Source organism: Branchiostoma floridae, chromosome 18, assembly GCF_000003815.2.
Source record: "Branchiostoma floridae strain S238N-H82 chromosome 18, Bfl_VNyyK, whole genome shotgun sequence".
In the NCBI taxonomy this organism is placed as follows: Eukaryota; Metazoa; Chordata; class Leptocardii; order Amphioxiformes; family Branchiostomatidae; genus Branchiostoma; species Branchiostoma floridae.
This window is the reverse complement of record NC_049996.1, coordinates 12,688,035-12,707,968: the sequence shown is the minus strand read 5'-3', so window position 1 is coordinate 12,707,968 and position 19,934 is coordinate 12,688,035. Positions and strand designations below refer to the sequence as shown.

General features: G+C 41.8%; 2 protein-coding genes across 3 annotated transcripts; one reads left to right on the top strand and one right to left on the bottom strand.

The window, feature by feature from the left end:
- The first annotated feature begins 8,615 nt into the window (after positions 1-8,615).
- On the top strand, positions 8,616-14,461 carry LOC118405743. Its single transcript, XM_035805456.1, has 7 exons — positions 8,616-8,854; positions 9,565-9,688; positions 10,399-10,616; positions 11,369-11,501; positions 11,923-11,976; positions 12,510-12,710; positions 13,155-14,461. Exons 2-7 carry the CDS (start codon positions 9,571-9,573, stop codon positions 13,472-13,474), a joined length of 1,044 nt encoding a protein of 347 aa, XP_035661349.1. The 5' UTR covers positions 8,616-8,854; positions 9,565-9,570; the 3' UTR covers positions 13,475-14,461.
- An 82-nt stretch (positions 14,462-14,543) lies between these two features.
- Positions 14,544-19,676, bottom strand: LOC118405742 (lariat debranching enzyme-like). Of its 2 annotated transcripts, none has more exons than XM_035805454.1 (9): positions 19,516-19,676; positions 18,459-18,663; positions 17,967-18,091; positions 17,763-17,843; positions 17,445-17,530; positions 16,849-17,073; positions 16,421-16,498; positions 16,030-16,172; positions 14,544-15,690 (listed from the first exon to the last, which is right to left on the bottom strand). In XM_035805454.1, the coding sequence occupies exons 1-9, from the start codon at positions 19,589-19,591 to the stop codon at positions 14,988-14,990; spliced, it is 1,722 nt and encodes a 573-aa protein (XP_035661347.1). In that variant the 5' UTR covers positions 19,592-19,676; the 3' UTR covers positions 14,544-14,987. The 2 variants fall into 2 exon arrangements, with proteins under 2 accessions (XP_035661347.1, XP_035661348.1); XM_035805455.1 differs by having other exon boundaries at positions 18,459-18,660; positions 19,516-19,643.
- Positions 19,677-19,934: the final 258 nt, after the last annotated feature.

The following is a 19,934-nucleotide window of genomic DNA, read 5'->3' as shown; positions in this document are numbered from 1 at the left end:
CACCCTAACGTCTTCTTGGAGATTAGTTCCGTGGGATGGTCAAAAACGTTTCGACTTTCCACCATAACTTTTCTTGGAGGGGGAGTCAGAAAATATTGCGATTTTCTTCCCAACATCTGCTTGGAGATTAGTTACGTGAGATGGTCAGAATACGACTTTCCACTCCAATATCTGATTGAACATTTGTTTTGTGAGATGGTCAGAAAAAGTTATGACTTTCCCTAACATCTACCTTGAGATAAGTTACGTGGGGTATTCTTCCCAACATCTGCTTGGAGATTTGTTACGTGGGGCGGTCAGAAAACATTACGATTTCTTCCCAACCTCTGCAATTGGAGACTTGCGCCCACGTCCACAACGTGACCGGGCACACAGCTGACGTGTACATGTCACCAGGCGATGACTGCGCGCACATGACGAGTCAGTGACTTCCAATCATTTCCGATTCATAATACATTTGTACTAGTGTTCCTAACTCGATCTGTGCACAATATGATTAATTCCTTTAAACATGGATGTACGTCAACGGAAACTACAGGCTCAGCACGACTTGTAGTGATACCATCAGAAAACGGGAAAACTGTTTTTCTGGCTAGCCTACCCCTATGGACTCATAGACGATCCCATTGGTAGTCTACTCCTCTGGGCGTACAGACGGAACACATATGTACACAGGCTCGCCCACCTACATCAAAACGTAGAACTTAATAGCGCGACAATCGTAACCGGTGCCTGGCAATCTGTATGTACATGGAAGTAGAACTATGTATTATTGTTAGAATCTTATAACTAATCTAATCTAACAGTATCTTCAATTTAATTAATGTTATACACGTTAATACTAAATGCAACTTGAGTTTTCTTTGACCTACATTTGAACCACGGCATGACTCCTGTCTTACTTTCTTCATTACCTTCTTCAAGAATGATGTGTGCGCGCGCGGTCCCTCTCTCTCTCTCTCTCTCTCTCTCTGTGTGTGTGCGTGCGTCCACGTGTGTGCGTGTACGTGTGCGCTGGCGCGCGTGTGTGTAGGGGCCAATTTTAGCTGAATCTTTTAAACGCTTGATTTTTGTTATGTCAATATACCTTGTTGTTTTTTTTACTCCCTCCATACAGCTTTCAAGAGGGACTACCACAAGATCTACAACAAAACGAGCTTTGAACAAATATCTGCTTCAAATGCCGTCTACAATAGCCTGGTACAATGACAATAGCCACAATACATGCAATCTTCGTAACTTTTTTGTCAGATCCGAAATACTCATGGTTTATAGCAACAAGGCTTTATCAAATGATAAAAAACTTTTAGTTTATACTTCAAAACAATTTTTCGTTCGGTTTCGCTTTTTCTTGAATTCTACCGCCTCCTGCGCTTTAAGTTTAACGGAATGTCCCCTGTAGTGTCAAGAAGTTAGGGAAGCCAGCTCCGGCATTAGTGACAGTAAATGTATACTTAAGACTTTAGATATTTGTCTTGAGATGGCAACTCTCCAACACGTTTCAAGTGGAACCAACTCTCCCCCGTTGACTAGTCCTCTTTGACACACATACATGTAGAATCGAATTGTGCAGCTATCACTAGAAATCAAAAGGGGACAGAGCACTCATTTTATCATGGGTCGCTGTGATATCGGTACTGTTTGTGTGTGTGTGTGTCTATGTGTGTGTGTGTGTGTGTGTGTGTGTGTGTGTGTGTGTGTGTGTGTGTGTGTGACAGTGTGTGTGTGTGTGAGTGTGTGTGTGTGTGTGTGTGTGTGCGTGTGTGTGTGTGTGTGCGCGCGCGTGCATGTGTGTGTGTATGTATGTGTGTGTCTGTGTGTGTGAGCATCTGCAAGGCCAAATTAGAGGAGCACTTCTGGGCACCGAGCTAAGTTAGGATAACTGGACAACACTCTCTCCCTAGCTCAGAAACGTCACTGTTCAAGACAACCGCGAAACACCGGCGAGAGTCAGAATTTATACTCGTGGATCGTTTCGATTGTTTCGTCAGTCTTTTGAAATTTGTCAATAAAAAACAAATGTCTGCCAACAGCATTTTCAATAAAAGATAAAGAGAGAGAGAGAGAGATAGAGAGAGAGAGAGAGAGAGTGTGTGTGTGTGTGAGAGAGAGAGAGAGACGGAAAGACGGAGAGAGAGAGAGAGATGGGGACAGAGATAATGTATGTATGTATAACTTTATTTTTCATGGAGATATAAATATGAATCCCTACCTCCATTTTTCATGGAGATATGAATGTGAAACCCTACATCTGATTGGATATAGGCCAGAGATATAACCACTCTGTCTTCACGGTTCTGCCTCTCTCCTGTCTGCCCATGCACTAGTTATCCAGTCCGTCAGGCCTCGCCATGAGTCCATAATGCCGGAGAAATCTGTCGGAGTCAGCTACTTTACTTTGGGTTTAGCAGATAAGGATGGCTCCCTCTGACCTAGCGCTGGTAGATAGCATGTGTATAACAGAACATAAGGGGTGGTTCGGAATGGATTGTACGGGGAGGGGTGCGGAAAATAAAACAAGGGCAGACGTAGAAAAGGCAAGGCAAACATGGGAAAAGCAAACATAAGGAAACTACCGACGTTTTCAATCACAACGATACACGACATTAATACACACGCGCGCGCGCACACACACACACGCATACGCACACACAAACACGCACACACAAACACAAACGCACACACGCACACGCACACACAAACACACGCACACACACATACACACAAACACACGCGCGCACACACACACAAACACACACGCACACACGCACAAACACACACAAACACATCCTACTTTTGTTCCACTTCTGCGTCCCTTCTTTGTTTCCTCCGTGTCTCCGTCTTTCACTCCTTTATGTCTTAAAATCTGCGCTGTGTTCCTTATTAAACGGTACCCATCCTTTGCATGAAATGCACTGTCCCTTTGGCCTTGCAATGATATGTAACAGACTGAATATCAAGCAGATGGTATAAAGTAAAACCATTAACTTCTTCTCTCACCGTCCCGTTTTACTATCAAACAAACCCGGTGTCCTGACCTACTCGTCCATACCGTGTAAAACACCCAGAAAACGCTACCAATTCTTTCACTCACAACATCTGCTTGGAGATAAGCGGTACTCTCGCGATACTTCATCCGGACGTGCAGTGGTTCGTCCCTCCATCACAGGTTCACCTGATGACGTCATTGCCAGGAAATCCCGCGCTCTCATTGGTTGGCGGTCGAGTTCGGGCGTCATCGGCTAATTCGTTCTCAGTCGATAACGCCAAAAAAAGTTGAACTCTCCGCGATAGATTATGATTTCACCATTCTACTGCATTAAAGCTAAAAACAGCAGGATGCTTGATGAAGACTTGCTAGATGATACATTCAAAATTTACTTCCATATAGGCCATACATACCTTCAGTGCCTTCAAGATACAAGAATGCCCATTGTATTGTTGATCTATAGCTACAATATTCAGACAATTGTGTCGTTATTTATGGTTTTGTATTTTGTAATGCCATCATTTTCCCTTTCATATACTGGTCAAAGTCCTTGCATCAAACAGGACCCTTCAACCATGATTGGTTATTGTAAGATATCGATATTGAACAGACCAAACAATTAGAATGTCGAGATTTTCGCGGTGGTTTATATTCGCGGTGTCATCTTTACCGCGAACCTACAACCACCACGAAAAATGCATGTTCTGTCTTCTAGATCTGCCTGTCTACCAAACTGCTCCAAACGCGAATTTCAAACCACCGCAAACACTCCATTTCCTGCCTACCGCGAAATCAAAATTCAAACCCTCGCGAACTTAACGGTATTTACAGTTACAATCAGCACACAACAAGAGAATCCACAAAAGTTTTTTTTTTTCTATTTGGTTTTGGACAAGGACCAGGTGGCACTGCACTCAAGTTAGTAACTTATATTAACAGTGCCACATACACAGTACAGATAGAAAATAAAGATAGTCTTTTCCTTTTACGTCCCAAACCGAAGTCAGGTACCCATTTTTACACCTGGGTGAAGTGAGGAAGCCGTGTAAAATGCCTTACCTATTAGACTAACTAGAATCGAACTCGGGACCTCAAGATTCCGAGCCGAACGCTCTAACAGTTACACCACACACGACGCCACAAAAACACACAACATTTGTACTCCAGCTTGCAAGATGTAAGAGTTCGCACGCACGTATGATGAGTTCGAATGACGACAGTTTGAAAACACATTTACTCGTTGATGCACGCAATGCCGTAAAAGGCCACATATGACGTATATGTGCCCGCTTGACCGCCCATCAAAGGCAAGCGACAGGCAAATAAACTCTGCGCGACATGCGAGAAACGCTTATCACGCTTTTTGACGTATGTTGAATGAATTACGTAGCAAGAAAGATTTTAGATGCAGAAAATTAGCTTGATAATTAATATCTCTATTGACGTCATTCTGGCGAAGATGAAAACACAGATAGGAGCAGGAGTTTGTCACAGGCGTTTTATTACGCACGTTTACTTCCGTTCTCTGCTGATAGCACAGCTATCTTGCAGGTAATTAATTCTCTTCACAACCCCATGACTGAGTCAAGATACCCACGATCGCACAGGTGCAGTACCCAGAAGGTCTGCTAGAGAGCGCCACAGTCACATAAACGTTACTTTTACATTGAGGCAAACATTGAACAATATGTTGCAGGAGAGACTTAAGTACTTGTTTCTCTTTTGATTCTGTATAAAGTGCAAAATGCTTTGCAACATTTCACTACCTCTTTACCTATATGCCAGGGACAACTTTACTCTGTCCGAGACAAACAAATGTTCCTTCTTCAGTTACTCTGTCAAGTGTCCATCATTCCACTCCACTCCACTCAGGTCAGATAAAATAACTCTTCCCCTATTTCCAACTGTAGTCACATTACATTACTAATGGTTTTTCCAACAAATTCACATCAAGTTCGCATTCATACACATTAGTAGTGTATGCTTACAGAGAAGTGATATATTTCCAATTTACTAAGCACAAGTAGAACTCTTTCATTCTTTTGGAAGAATATAGTTTTCCTCTATCACGCTCTCTTCGATTTCTCTGTCCGCATAACTAGTTAACATGATCTGAGGCGCACTCTGTCTTCTCAGTCCAAACCCTTCGTACAGTCCATCCCTTCCCTTCATGTCGGACAGCATGTCTGTAATTGTATCTTGAAGACTCGTGATACTCTTACTCAACTCAAGACTCTCTCTTCTCTCTCTGGCCAGTCTTAAGGCCCTGCTGTCCAAGTCCAGTGCGGCGAAACGATCACTGACCGTTGCTACGGGGTCTTTTTTGTCAGAATCGGGCGGCGGTGGGGGGTCTTTGCGACTGAAGCAGTGAACAGTGCTATGGGTCGGTCTTGCGTCAGGCTTAGCCCTCCGTACGTTTACTTTGTTGTCATTTCTTCTTGTATTACCAGCTGAGTCAAACGATACCACAGGAAGTCTTTCGCGGTAACCTCTAAAGTAATATTCTACCGTTCTCCTCTCAGGTATACCATTGAGGCCCCGTCTTCTCGCCATGACTTCCTCAGTTGCAGACGATACGGCGGTTTTTGCACGGTTGCCACGGAAACGGGGAGCCGCCGCCATCTTTACTTCAGACGTCCCTGAGAAGATTGGACGGTGCACCTTTGTGTCACCTTGGGCACTCGGGCGAAACACGTCCGTTTTCTGATTCGATCCTATGCTTGGCAAAGACAATATCTCTTTGAAGTGAGGAGAAGCTCCGACCACTCTTGGCTTCCTCGCAGACTTCCGTCTGTCCCTGTCCATGGTTCTGGCTAATTTTCGCACCGAATTATCCATGATGTTATCTCACCTGTATTGTCCCACTTGAATAGAGTTGTTCTCGGTTGATAGATATGCACATACACGTCCCCCAAATACGTCAAATGGAAGAGTGATCATGCCTAGCGGACATAACATCGAGAAGTCACTGGTCCGATTTTTGGCATTCCTGGCTAGACGTTGCCGTCGAAGTTCCTTGGGAAAGACACTTAAAAAGAGTTTCCTTCCTCGAAGCCTCCACCCAGGTGTAAAGATGGGGTAACAATCAACTACCCCTTTAGTCTCAGAAGGCTACGGAAGAACCTTTACCTTCGCGGTCTCCAAAGTAAGTCCAGCTTGGACGAAATGTTCCGTACAAGTCTTGCATTCTTTCTCCACTGTCGTCGAAGCAGAACACTCGTACCGGCGAGTCAAATGACCTCCGGCGCTTTCAATGGTCCGCTGGAACACCTTTGTGACAATAATAACGTCAGTCAATCTTGTTTGCAGACGAGAGAATGAAACAAAGTTGCCAGGGAGTTAAGTCAATTTGTCCGGTGCCACCTTCCTTGTCTAACACATATTGTAGTTCACGCCACTGAGGCTCAATGAGGGGGTCCCGGTGCGTGGTAACAGCACGAGAAGGACTGTATGGGGGCTTTGACGGGCAGTGACCCTAATTCTTCCAACCAAACACCTGAGTGTGTACTTAAGACACATGAGGTGAACTGAAGACATTCTCCCATGTTATGTAAGGCGTCGAGTTACAGTTCAATACTTGAGACGCTATGGCCCTCTTCGTCTTACCTTAAGTTTGTTCAAAAGCCCTTAATACATTTCTTATTTTCCTCTCTATTTTGAATTACAGAGTTTGGTTTTCCTTGTCGTTCCCTTCTTTTAACCACAGTCATATGAAGTTTTGCTCCCCGAAATATTTTGGTGCGACCCTTCTAGAGTTTCATGCTTTATGTTGTAAGGGTATAACCTTACTAGGTAGGCTTTTCAACTATTCCCCTATTTCAATGTACAGCTGTTTAACCACGATATATCTTTTGAACAGATTGCAACCGGATATATTAGTGGTAGTTTTTAGATCATTGTGATTTAGTTGTGACAATTCAAACCAGCTGTACGCGCAATAAAGGTGTAAGCTTTGTTGTCTTTCACGTGCAAACATTCGCTAACTAGTGAAATAGGTCATTGTACAAAGCGCACTTGCAAAAGCAGAAGAGAAACTTGAAACGCTTAACATACACCAAGGACATTATGTAATACCCTTGCATACACTATATACCAATTCACAATTAAGAACCTCCATATTCTCAAACTCATAGTTTTAGAGTAGAGTATTATTTTGTTGATGGCTTTGTTATCATTTCCATACATTTTACTATATACATATGCCTAACAATTAGAGTCCTTTCTTTACAATTTGTGGATTTCAGAGTAATGATTTTTTCTTAAGGCCAATCGAACACTGTGGTCCAAAAAGTTACTGTACAAAACTGAGAGGCAAACCAATACTCAGAACATGTGTGTGGATGGAGAAAATCCAAACAACTGGGAGGTAATAATAACCCACTCCTTGAAGTCAAAGTGTCCACACAGTACAGATGAAACCCGAGAAGACGGTGTAAGGTCCCAGTGTAATAGGACGAGAATGACTTGTCTAATCTCGTTGCCCTGTGTCAAAGGGCCATAGAAGAGTTTTTGGGGCGAGTCCATTCAAAATGTTAACACAACCCCCACCTTTTAGTCACTATGGATGTTTATTCGATCGCTCATGTAGACTTTTTATGTACAGCTGGAAGTAACGCTAGTCCAACATTCAATTTGCTTGACTCAGAATTTCCAAACTTCTTCATTGACAGTTTTTGCCGAAAGGGAATTTGTCAAAACTTCTAATTCCACATACGATCAAAACGCATCTCTCTATCTTTCTTTCGTCCCTTCTATCTCTTTCCTTCCCCTCTCTCTTTCTCTCTCTCTCTCTCTCTCTCTCTCTCTCCCTCTCTGTCTCTCTCTTTTTCTGTTGCAGCCTAGACCTGTAATTAACAGGTGGTTCGTTAGGTGGCGTTCTCTCTACACAACAGGTGTCATTTAAAGATACGACTAGGCATCCATAGCAAACTGCCCAGACTGGTTATTGTCAGGGCTGTTGTAAACGGGGCAAAAAGAGTAAGGTGGTCATATTCACCTTTTAGTAATGTTACGTATGTGATTTCGCTTAACACCAAGCAATAAGATGAAATAGAAAATCCCCATACCTCAGTGAATTTCGTGATGCTATAGCCGTAGACGTAGATATTAGTGACCCCCCTTGCCCTTTTTTCCAATCCCAGCTATCTCCTACTCATAGCTGTTTGTCCATGGACTATATCATACTACTTTCAGAAGTGTGTGTCTTCTTCAGAACCTTAACAACTGCCCACATATCAATATCCGCATCCACCAAGAACATCATGAATTGTAGGTGCAAACACATGCACGAAGACACAACCAAAAACAGTCGAAGTGAATTTCCTTAATTTCCGGGGCTTACAAATGACACGACACGAAGTCTGTAAATTGAGGCTACCACTAAAACACCTGCTATATGTCCAGAAAGTTGTCTTCACAACGAGGGCAACAAAACGCATACGGAAGATGTTAACTTCTTCAATTGCCAAAACAAATCACCAAATGAGTGAATGTCCCAACTACTATAATAGCCATTTTAGCGAATAGAAATAATTCGAAAATAATTTCACAATTTTCATTTTTGATAAAGCTCACCCCTTTCCGTCCATTTCTGCGTTTGCTGCCCTCGAAGTTGGCAATCATCCAGGTGTCACTAAAACACTGTGCCGTGGTCTCTCCCTATTGGACAACACGAGAACCACAAATAGGTCGATCTTGTAGTAGTTCCCCCAACAGAAGTTCTACAGTTCTATCGGTGTTGGTGGACATAGGACCACATGTCTCACTGTTTTGGTGAAATCTAAGGAAAAAGAGTCACTTTTACATTGATTTTGGTCAAACTTTGCCAACCCGGAAGTGAGGAACGTCTTGTGCCCAACTTTATAGGTAAGACTGCTGTGTTTACATTTTGTTATTAGAACACGTCAGCGTTAATATATCCTATCAAGACATTGATGTTTATATGTATATAAGTAACGACAATGATGATATGAAACTTTTCCACTGTTAGATCGCTACTCTCACACGGCAAGCTCTTGAGAGTTACTACATTTGTAGTAGTAGTATGTACAGTAAAATCGCTGAATTGGAATTCGCATACTTAGCCATTTCAACATACACCCGTCGAAAAGCTGATTACCAAAACAGTCTAGTGAACTTTCTATGCCCGATTTCACTTGTATAAAGCTGTATCTGGAAAATATTCGCACTACAGTTTTAATGAAACTTTATACGCATATCTAATTAAGTTAAGCAAAATCAGCACAGAAATGTGACGTGATTTCTTTTCGATCATAACGTCCTTGGTTTTAACGTGCGGAACCCGGAAGTGAACACATCAGGGTTAGTATTTGCATAATAAACAAGAAAATCCGTGTGGTACCTGTATGTTGTACATGTAGCCTTTGACGTACATGTAAGGTACAATTCGGAAAGACACGACGAACATTTTTTGATTGATTATCGTTACAAGAAACACAAAAATCATTCTATATTTTCTGACCGGCTTAAACAACGGTTGAAATAAACTATGATAACATCATATTTAGATCTATGACGCTTTAGTTTATATCTTTAGTATGTCTTCTTTTTTCCAGACCAAAATGTCTGCACAAAGATTGCTCGTACGCCAGGTGGCGCTCCTCGTGACGACCCTGTGTCTGCTTCAGACCGGTTGGTCCGCCCACTGGTCCGACAAGGACAGGACACCTGTGCGGAAAGGTTACACCAATTAGCACGATCGTTATCTTCGCCAAGTTATATAACACTTTTGGCTGGGTGGGCATTGGTCTAGGGTAGGAACTTTGCCCTCCCCTAATGCTATCTTTCATGAATAAACATCGAATTTTCACTGACACAACAAAAGGAGCGACTTTCACTTTCGTGAAGTTCGTAAGGCCTACTGCAACAAAAATCATACCAGCAACTTGATGGATTAAGTAGATACAAATGAAGTACCCTACGAAAAAGTCAAAGATTAACCTACGTAACGAATACCTATGATCATCTATGGATCAAGAGTCTGTTTCTAGGTCTGAATACGGGTTAATGACCCGCCCTGAGGTGTATACGGTGCCATAATTCATGGCCGGTTCCTATAACGACCGAATGAAGGGACAGAATCAGTGAAAATGAGTATCCAACTTCGGCTAAAGACGCCCGCACAAAAGTCCGAGTTTGAGGAATCAAAGAGCAGGGGTCCGCATCTCGGTGTAAGTGGATCAAACATTGCAACGGTTCGGCTTTACCTAGCTTGTACTTCATACAAATCTGGTATGTTACGCCTAGAGGTGGTTTACTGTAGCACGGAGTCCAGCTTTGGTCCGCTCCCGAAGGTCCTTACCCCGGGGCTAGGTTTATACATGTACTGGTCAACGCGAAACAAACAACCCGTTTTCAGGACCTAACATTATCCCTACCATTATAAACAGATCTGTGTCCAGAAGAAGGCGACTGGACCCAGGGAGGCGGCAGCTGTTACCAGTTGGTGAAGTCTCCAACACAGTGGATCATGGCAGAGTACCTGTGTAGGGAGTACTTCCACCAAGAAGCCATGCCCGTAAAAATAACCAGCAAGGAAGAAAACGATTTCGTTTGGAAGCTGATCGGGGATCGTGACGTGTGGATAGGACTACAAGACATCTCAAATGTACGTATGAGTTCTGATAGTCGAGTCTAATTCCAAATGGGTTACAAGATTTCATTGTTTCACGTGAAAGCGTCACAAAATCTTGTCAATGTCCATTGGAGAAATAAAAAAAACGTATCAATTTGATTTTGCCAACATATATTCTTGTCCGTAGTGTATTACGTTTGTAATGAGCCTTTCCCATCATGATTGATTATCACTATCCTTGACGAAAACTTAGAGCGACTTTGATGCATTTCATATATTTGTCAAGCAGTTACAATCGGCCAAGTTGCGATGCAAAGGCTAAATATGATATGAAAACATAGCATCTGGTTATAGCCAGTGTCAGGTCAGTAGCCTAGAAAACATCCTGTTCTTGCTACAATTCGCTCCTCGGATAGAACATGAATTTCTGGGGGTTAATTTCTCAAACATTAGACTCGTAGTCGGCTGGTGCAGACGAAAAGTGGGCCTCCTGGCCGACCACTGTGACTATAGATGACTTGGTTCCGACGAAGCCTAACGTCACATTTTCGAACTGTTTTTGGAAGAGAAAAGTAGAAACATATACGTAAAATATACACAAACAATGCCAAAGACTAGTCTCTTCACGTCTTGTATAGTTTGATGTCATACTTTTCGTTCCCGAAAGCTGCCCGGCCGGGCCCCGGGTTTGGAAATGTGACGTAGGCCTGATGATTGCCAGAGAAGGACAGATATGTGTGGCATTGTCTTGATACTTTGTTCTTGTGTGTTTATTCTCCTCCCAGCCGGATAGAGACGTCGGGGTGTGGCAGTGGAGTGACGGGACGAACATGACCAGGAAGATGTACAAGAACTGGTACCCAGGGTCTCCTAACGGGAACGGGGAGACCTGCGCACTGTTCTGGGAGGGAGGGGAAGGTACGAAAAGAGTTTAACATAATCTCACTACTATAGAAACATCAACGTACCCACGTTTTTATTGCTTCAAGCAAGAAATCCATGAAAAGATGTTGGACATCTTCAAGCAGATGTTGAGAGGGAACCAAGACAACATTGTGAGGTCCTCTGACTGTGGCGATATTTCGCAACAGAAATGTATTGTTTCACTTGATAACAAATAGCAATTTACTTGATAACTTCGAATTCAGATAAAAGTTCGTTGAAAGCTATAAAAAATGAAGAAAAAAAATCACGGTGTGATGACATAGCCTTCACACCAGACATATCAAGTTTAGTCTGGTCCATTCTACAAGTTGCCTGAAACAGGCTACACCTTGTTAGCCTACGAGAACATTGATGACTTCCATCCTTTATATTCACCCTTCCATTCTTTCCACAGGGACATGGGATGACGTACACTGTAGAGAGGAGTATCCCTTCATCTGTGAACTGGGTAAGCAAAAGTGCATTCTTTTTCAAGTGGGTATCTCCCTAAGGCTACGGCACATTAGTGTTACCCTAACTTCATACATATAATAGGAACATGCAAAGCGCACAAGGTAATATGACTTTTTGCCGACTGTTGTCAAAAATTAATGAAAAGCAGATTGAAGTGATACATTGGAAATGCATATTTGTGGTGTCATGAGTACAAAGCGAGAACATGAAACCACATCAAAAGTTTCAAGATGTACAGTAAATGGTATCAGTTGTTTCTTGTACTAGGGAAAGAAAAAGCTAAAGTCATTAGTTAAACCTGGACATGTATCTGCATCTGTATTTGTACCATGTAATCAAGTTACAAAATGATCAAGTCAACTTAACCAACATTAACCATACATTTCTCGGTCACTAAATGGCTAAGTTAAAAGAAATGCTTTCATCGAAAATGATAGCAACCAAGAAACCTTCACGGATCTGTGTAAAACAGGTACACACGTTATTGTTGACATGTAAACATTGCCTGTTGTAATGTTTTTACCACAGATATTGATGAGTGTGCAAAAGGCCTTCACAAGTGTAGCCCAAAGGCTCTCTGTGAGAACACAGGCGATGGATACGAGTGTGAATGTGCGATTGGGTACGATGGGGATGGATATACCTGTGAGAAGTTAAAACCTGGTCAACAGAGCAAAAAGCAGAAACCAAAGGAAAAGAAACCAAAGAAAGTAGAAAGGAGCTACAAAGGTATGGAGAATAGTGGTTTATAAACCTAGAATAAAGACTTATTAAGTACCTGGTCGTGCTTTTTATTTGTATGAACTTTTAAACATTTCTTCCAGCAAGATAAACATGTTAGAAATATAATACCTTCATGATGTATTTAGAGTATCTTGTGCAATGGTTGTTTTTAGTTATTTTATTACACAGATTAGAAGTGTGACCATTGATGACAACCTGTCAAGCTATGGTGAATGTGACTTGCATTATAAAAAACATGAAAATATGAATCACAAAAAATATAGCTCCCTATGAATTGATAGCCCCTTCCATTGACCTCATGACCTGGAATTCTGAAATCTACTTCCTTTCCCTTCACCTTCCATAATTCTGTAATAAGACGTGCTCATGTATAGTGTATGCAAATGACTTGTATTCATGCAAGTATTCTTCATATTTTACTATTCCCAGATCTGGACAAGTGCGTGAAGGGGTTGAACAAGTGTGCTCCTCAGGCCATCTGTGAGAACGTAGGCGAGTCCTACAGGTGCACCTGCGCCATGGGGTATGTGGGGGACGGCTTCACCTGCCAGAGGGACACTCCGCAGCTACGGGAACAAAGGAGGAAACAGAAGGAATTAGAGGAACAACAACAAAAGGAACAACAACAAAAGGAAGAGCAACAAAAGGAAGAGCAACAAAAGGAAGAGCAACCGACTCAAGAGCAACCAAAGGAAGAGGTGGAATCTGGAGAGAGTGACAAGAAAGAGGAAGTAAAAGAGGAGCTATAAGCATTAGGTTCTTATTATGGTATTGAAAATTCATTTTTTCGGGTCTGAATTTTGCAGTTGAAAGGGAAAGGAGATTTTGTGGTGTTACAAGTTTGCAGATGAAACAAGTCTGTAGTACATGTGCCGTAGTAATACATTGGAAATACACATTTGCAGTGGATAGGTCACCATGAAAATTAAACCAAAATGATTGATTCAAGATTTACATTACTAAAAGGCATAGTTTTTTTGCAATTAGGTCAATGCTTTTTCTTAAACCTTCTCTGCAATATTTTTACAATATGGTGCAAGTACAAGTTAATGAGCAGGAGCTGAGAAAAGATGAAGTACATGTATACTTCCGGGGAATGTGCATTCCAAAAATTATAATAGACTATAACAGTTATGTATGAAGAATATGGTATGTATGACATATGCCCCAGTGCCATTTCATTTCATTGTACAAAGAGGAATGATTGTTATGAGCTGTACAATGCTTTCTATTGTGGAGGGATCCTGGCAATGCTTAACAATAAGTCTAGGAGGGCTTGATGGTAAATTCAGGAAGATGGGCAATACTTAATAGTAGTAAGTTGACTTGGTAGTTAGGTATGTATTCACGAGGTGCCTGGCAAGACTAGACTGTGAACACTCACAACTGGATGCTCTGTCGCTACTTTTGCGGAATCTATTGTTTTACTTCACAATATGAAGTGATTATTTGTCCATAACGAAAACAGTGAATTTAAGATGGCTGCATTGTGCAATAGAAGTATGTTTTTACAAACTATTATGTTTAGGTCTTGTTTGATTTTGAGGTGTGCATTAAAAGTGGTGACTTTCTGTTATCTATCATGTGCTTAGAATTACTAGTACAAAATGTATTAGCAAAGATGATAATAATATGCATAATCAAGTACATTTCCATATCAATTACCAATTACTTATGTTGTTTTTTTTAGGGGGGGGGAGTGAGAATTGAGAGAAAATAAAATACCTGAAGAAACACTCTCCACACCTGTGTTTTTTTTAGAAAACTTGTAACAGTTTTATTTTACAAATCGCTGATACAGCTTAACGCACTGCACTATATTCTAAAGTGCAGCTGTTTGGAAAATAAAGTCAACTACAAATTTTATGCTAACAAAACAAAACTATTCTTCCAAATTCTTTGTATCATTCATGATTTTGAGACACATGGGATTAAAACTCATAAATCATTTGTTCCTTACATTTCATTTCTTGTAACATAATAAACGTATCAAATAAAAAGGTTTGCACTGGAACTGTACCTTAACTTCTGCAACAATACCTGTACCTATACCTGATGTTACCTTTAGGTACACAGCACTATTCAGGAGTAATACATTATTGATTTAGACTGATTTAGATTGATTTATTACTATCACATCTAACAAGTTATATACTTACCACATGAGAAGAGGATATTTTACAATAATGTACAGGAATAATGTCTCATGTTCTTGACGAATCTAACCATTTCAATAGGTACCAGAACACCAGTCTTTTGACACTAACAACTCTCCTCTGTATCTTCATACATGGCCTGATTTCTTCTCTTGAACTTTTTCTTAGACCCCGACCCGTCCGTTTCATTCTCGCTGCTTCTCTTCCCGCTGTCTGAGTCCGTCTTTCCTTGGTGCAACGAATCTGAGTCCGACAAATCCGGGGCCGCACTCTCCGTCTCTGACCCCGTGTGGAACGGCGAGGTCAGGATGTCCGAGCTGTCGTCTTGTGACGTCGCCGGCGACGACCGGATTCGGTGCATCTCTTTGATCAGCTCTGCTTCTTCGTCAGAGATGCTGGCTTCTTCCTGACTTGGCATGGGCTCGGTGAGGTTAGGGTTAACTGGTAGGATAGCCTCTTCTGCAGCACTGTCATCATCATCATCATCTGCATCTGCGTCATCAACATCGCTGGTGCTGATTTCCTCCGGATTGCCAGTGTCTTCTTCATTGTCATCTTCATCCAAGCTGATCTCGTCGGGGTTTCCCTCTGCGATTTTCAGGAGTTTCTTGCAGGGGTCGGTGACCCCCAGTTTGGTACAGAGCAGAGTGGTCTGTGGGTTGATGGTCAGGTTGGGTTGTCTCGTGTTCTGTAGACGGGCGGGGTTGAAGGTCGGTGCCGTCTGGACAAAGTTTTCTGGAACTTTGAGGTCGCCGTTGAAGGCTTTCTTCACACCTTCCATTTCTTCTGAACTTACAGAGTAGTCCCATCTGAAAGATGTCAAAATCAAACACATGAAACCAAATATTCAAAGTCACAATGGTTTCGTATATGACCAAAGTTTTGTGCAACTTTTTTTGATATATATTCAATTAAATTGAATATTTCTATTGAGTTGAACACCTAAAAATAACAACCCAAATATTGCAAATCACAGTTGTGTACATAAGGCCACAGCAAATAAATGTTATGGATGATATCCTCTACAGACTAAAAATCTGATGCAAGAGTAAAAAGAATACAAGATTTACTTGCTGTAACCTTATTCATCTACTCCATCATTTACTCATTTGTTCATTCCACTACTGTGTTAATGGTTGACCCCTGACCTGTCATCAGTGAACTGTGAAGGCATGTTCATGGGTACCCTGGAGGTGCTGAACAAATGGTTGGTCCCCTGTAGGACAGCTAACCACTCCGCATCATACTGTAACTCCAGCGGCTCAAACTCATTCCTGGGGACGTCGATAACCTGTGGAGGGATGTAAAAGAAATGGGGATGAACTTGTCATGTCTTCTCACAATGTCTGTGTCCACTTATGTAAAGCCTTTGTCACACAGAGCTAAACATGGACTCCCAACCTTCTCCAAACCACGGTTGGAGTTAAGTCTCTGTCAAACACAGCCAACCATGGCCTCCCAAAGTTCTCCAGACCATGGTTGGAGTTAAATCTTTGTCACAAAGAGCCAATCATGGCCATTCCAGAATCAATTACAAACCTGAAGAAAATCTCTGCGAGGAAGACACTTGTCCAGCGCAAGGAACTTTGTCACCTTTGGTGTCTCCTGTCCCTCCTTCTGTGGAAAAAAAACAAGCTTTAAAACCAAATCACACTTAAGTTAAGATCAAATTCTGCAGCAAATTGACAAGCCTCAGCTAAGTTACCAGAGAGCCAGTTGGATGCAATTGGGTCGTTGGAGCCACTTTTGCTTGTTTCAGATGAGGAGTAAACAGCCCTAGGCATAACACATCAGTTTGGAGTGCCTTTTTTGGGGCCCTTGAAGGATTCCAACCAAAAACCGTTAATTCTTAGGTTCTAAGTCAACCCTCTTGCCAGTACTGTGTTTCGATATACAATACCTCAGTTTGTGTTGAAAATTACAGTTTAACTTTTCCAGAAAAACCTCATTATATGTAATACATGTACCTCATGTTCTATTGCTGCCACAAACTTGCAGTGTAGATGTCCAGAGAACCAGTAGGCTGGTTTCAGAGCTCGGAGAAGCTCCTCTGCCGGAGGGCTGCCCAAGGTGTTGGTCTCAATCTCGTTTCTGAAGAAAGACTTCTTGGCGAGAAGTTCCTTCGTGTTGCCGCAGTGGTAGACTCCGCGGGGCCAGTCATGGCTCATCATGATGTCAATGGGTCTCTTCAACTGAGGAGGACAAGGGTTAATTAGTTGTGTTCATGGCTATGAGTCTCTACAGGAAATGCTTAGGTCACAATTAGAAAAAGGACCCTGCTGGGCAGTTCACAAGCTGTTTTTGGCACTTTAAGGCGTGACCCCCTACATGGCCTGTGGAATCTCTGTGGCTCCTAGACAATATTTGGGCACAGCCTGGCCCTGAATTTTTATTATCAACCTGGGACCTGGCTCCATATAAATGCCATGAACTACCTGTGAAAACAAATTTTTGGCTTCTGAGCCCAGCCTGGGAATGGCGCAATTGCCAGAGCATAAGCAGAGAAATGGTTAACGAGACATCATGTGGTCCATGGGAGTTGTCTGACGGTTAAACTACTAACCTGCTTCATCCTGAAGACCTCCAGGCTCCGGATGTGGTAGGCACTTCGCTTGTTGTTCTCATTGTAGGGTGGGGCTTCATAGTGGCCTGTAAAAAAAACATTTTCATAGAACCATAATTCATACTAGCAAACCAGTGATTGTTCCAAACTGAGCTCTGATATGAAGACTATCAAGAAATCAGTTGTAATATGAACCATTTCACCACCACCTCATCAAAAAATGCAGTTGTGTCTTAGCCTGGAATCCAGTCTTGTTAGAAGCGGTCTAACTCTTAAGCTGGATTCCAAGCTTATTGCTGCTGACACTAGGAAACATACCTTTCCTGTAATCATGTGACTTGTAGATACCAGAGACACCACCTATTCTGATGCCACCAACATTCACTACACCAGCATACCCTGTACACCAACAAACAAACAGAATGTATGTAAATGCTTCCATCCAATAAGTAACATTACCTGAATCAAAAAGATCCATCCCTGTCAAAGCAGCATGATCGCTAACAACCTATGGCAGCTTACCCAGGTAATATATGTTAGGTGCCACCCATCCTCCATAAGGTAGTTCAGCTAGGTAGTTACTGGCCTCATGGTTCCCTCCGATAAAGATGGTAAGATAGGGAGCTTTCTTTTCCCCACTGTAATACCTGGACAAAATGTGTGAAAATATGTCAGATCTAAGATGTCTACGGAAGTATAAATAAAAATTTAATTAACTTTGGTAAGTAAATGAAAAGCTTTTAACTTAAGTTTTAAGTTAAATTTGTTACATCAAGCCATACAAAATGAAGTATTACTCTTAGCTCTCATGAACAAATTTGATGATACAAATTTCCACATAGTGCCAACAGTATTTCACCAAGGGTTCAACTGTGAGGCTACTACCAGTTGAGCTACAGGGACATACTCTTCTAGTACATCATCACATATTGTAATATCTACTAGTAACAGTTTGCCTTTCGAGAATGAGACAGACCCTTATTTCTGCTTGGCAATTTACCAACAATGCCTTACTTATGGAATGACTCCATAAAGCGGAATTTCTTGGGCACGGCCATGCACTCCAGGTCGTCTGCGTTCCTCACAGCCTGGAAGTCTCCGCAGCAGAGCAGCAGCTCCACCTGGATGCCCTCCTGCTGTTCCAGGTACTGCAGCGTGCCGTAGATTTCCTCCAGCGCTCCGTGGGCACAGCCCTCCACTGCGATCTTCATGGTGACTGCTGTGGGTGTGAAGTACAACAGACTAACTAACAAATAGCAACCAAGGCGAGGCAACGAGGTGTTGTACTAACTTGTACTGGTTTTGAATCCATAACAGAACCAAGGACGTTACGTAAGGTGGGTGCAGCAGGGTGTTAATAAAGAGCTTCTTATACAATGTCCTTGACAGAACCCAATGTCCGAGCTCACCATGATGTAATGTTATCTGCCTGGTATTGTCTAGTATGTGTGATTGCGTGGCGTAATCAGCAGAGCGCTGGGCTCAGGTCCAAGTGGTCCCTAGTTGGAACCGATCTTGTGCCCTTGGTAAAAGCACTTTACACGACTTTTCCTAGCTTCGGATAGGGACGGCCCTAGGATAGGGAGTTAAAAAAGCCATAATAATCAACATAATGATCGTGGACACAAGGAAGAATGAACGGTAACATATATCTGCCATTTTGAAAAGCAGTGTGCTGAGAGATATCTACTGCTGCACCTCCAGGTATGCAGTTTAAATATGCAGCAGTGAAATCTCTATAGATAGACCCTTTAGAGACTTGTGATGTAGCAAAATTAAGTCGGCGTTAGCTTTTATTCTTCTCTATAATACTATACTAGCGGCCTAAACTGGAACTGCAGTTCCTACCTGAGCCTGAAGAACTCTACTCTACTCTACTCTATATTCAATAAAAATCAAATGCCATAAAAATTGTTTACACTTTACAGTGTGAGTATGTTATATGATATCATGTGAGGTATTTAGAGTCTTTTGACGACAAATTTCAAGTTTTTAACATGCACATTCATTAACAAGATATGCTAGGATACAAATGCGAACAACAAATCGAGTAAAACGTAGAAAACAATACCTTTTCTTGTTGTTATTGTGGACAGTCTTTCATGCAGTTTGTCGCATGGCGCGTCTTCCTGGATGGTAGAGACCATTTGAAAATAGGGAACTTTTATAAAATAGAAAATTAAAAGAACTTACAGAAGCAGTCAGTTGTAAATTTCATCCTCATATTATGTAACATGACATCATTTATAGAGATCATTTGTATATTTAGAACAATATCTGTAAAAATGTAATATTAATGATATCCAAGCTACAATAACCCCGTTTCTATAGTGGACTGGGTAAGTGACCTTTTACTCTATCGCAGAATAAAACATAGCGCGGTATTTGTTTCTTCATCACTGTCACATATTTTCAACTTGTAACTCATTATATTTGACACAAAAATTATGAATTTAAAATTATTGTACGAAATATGAAGAGTACTGTGTT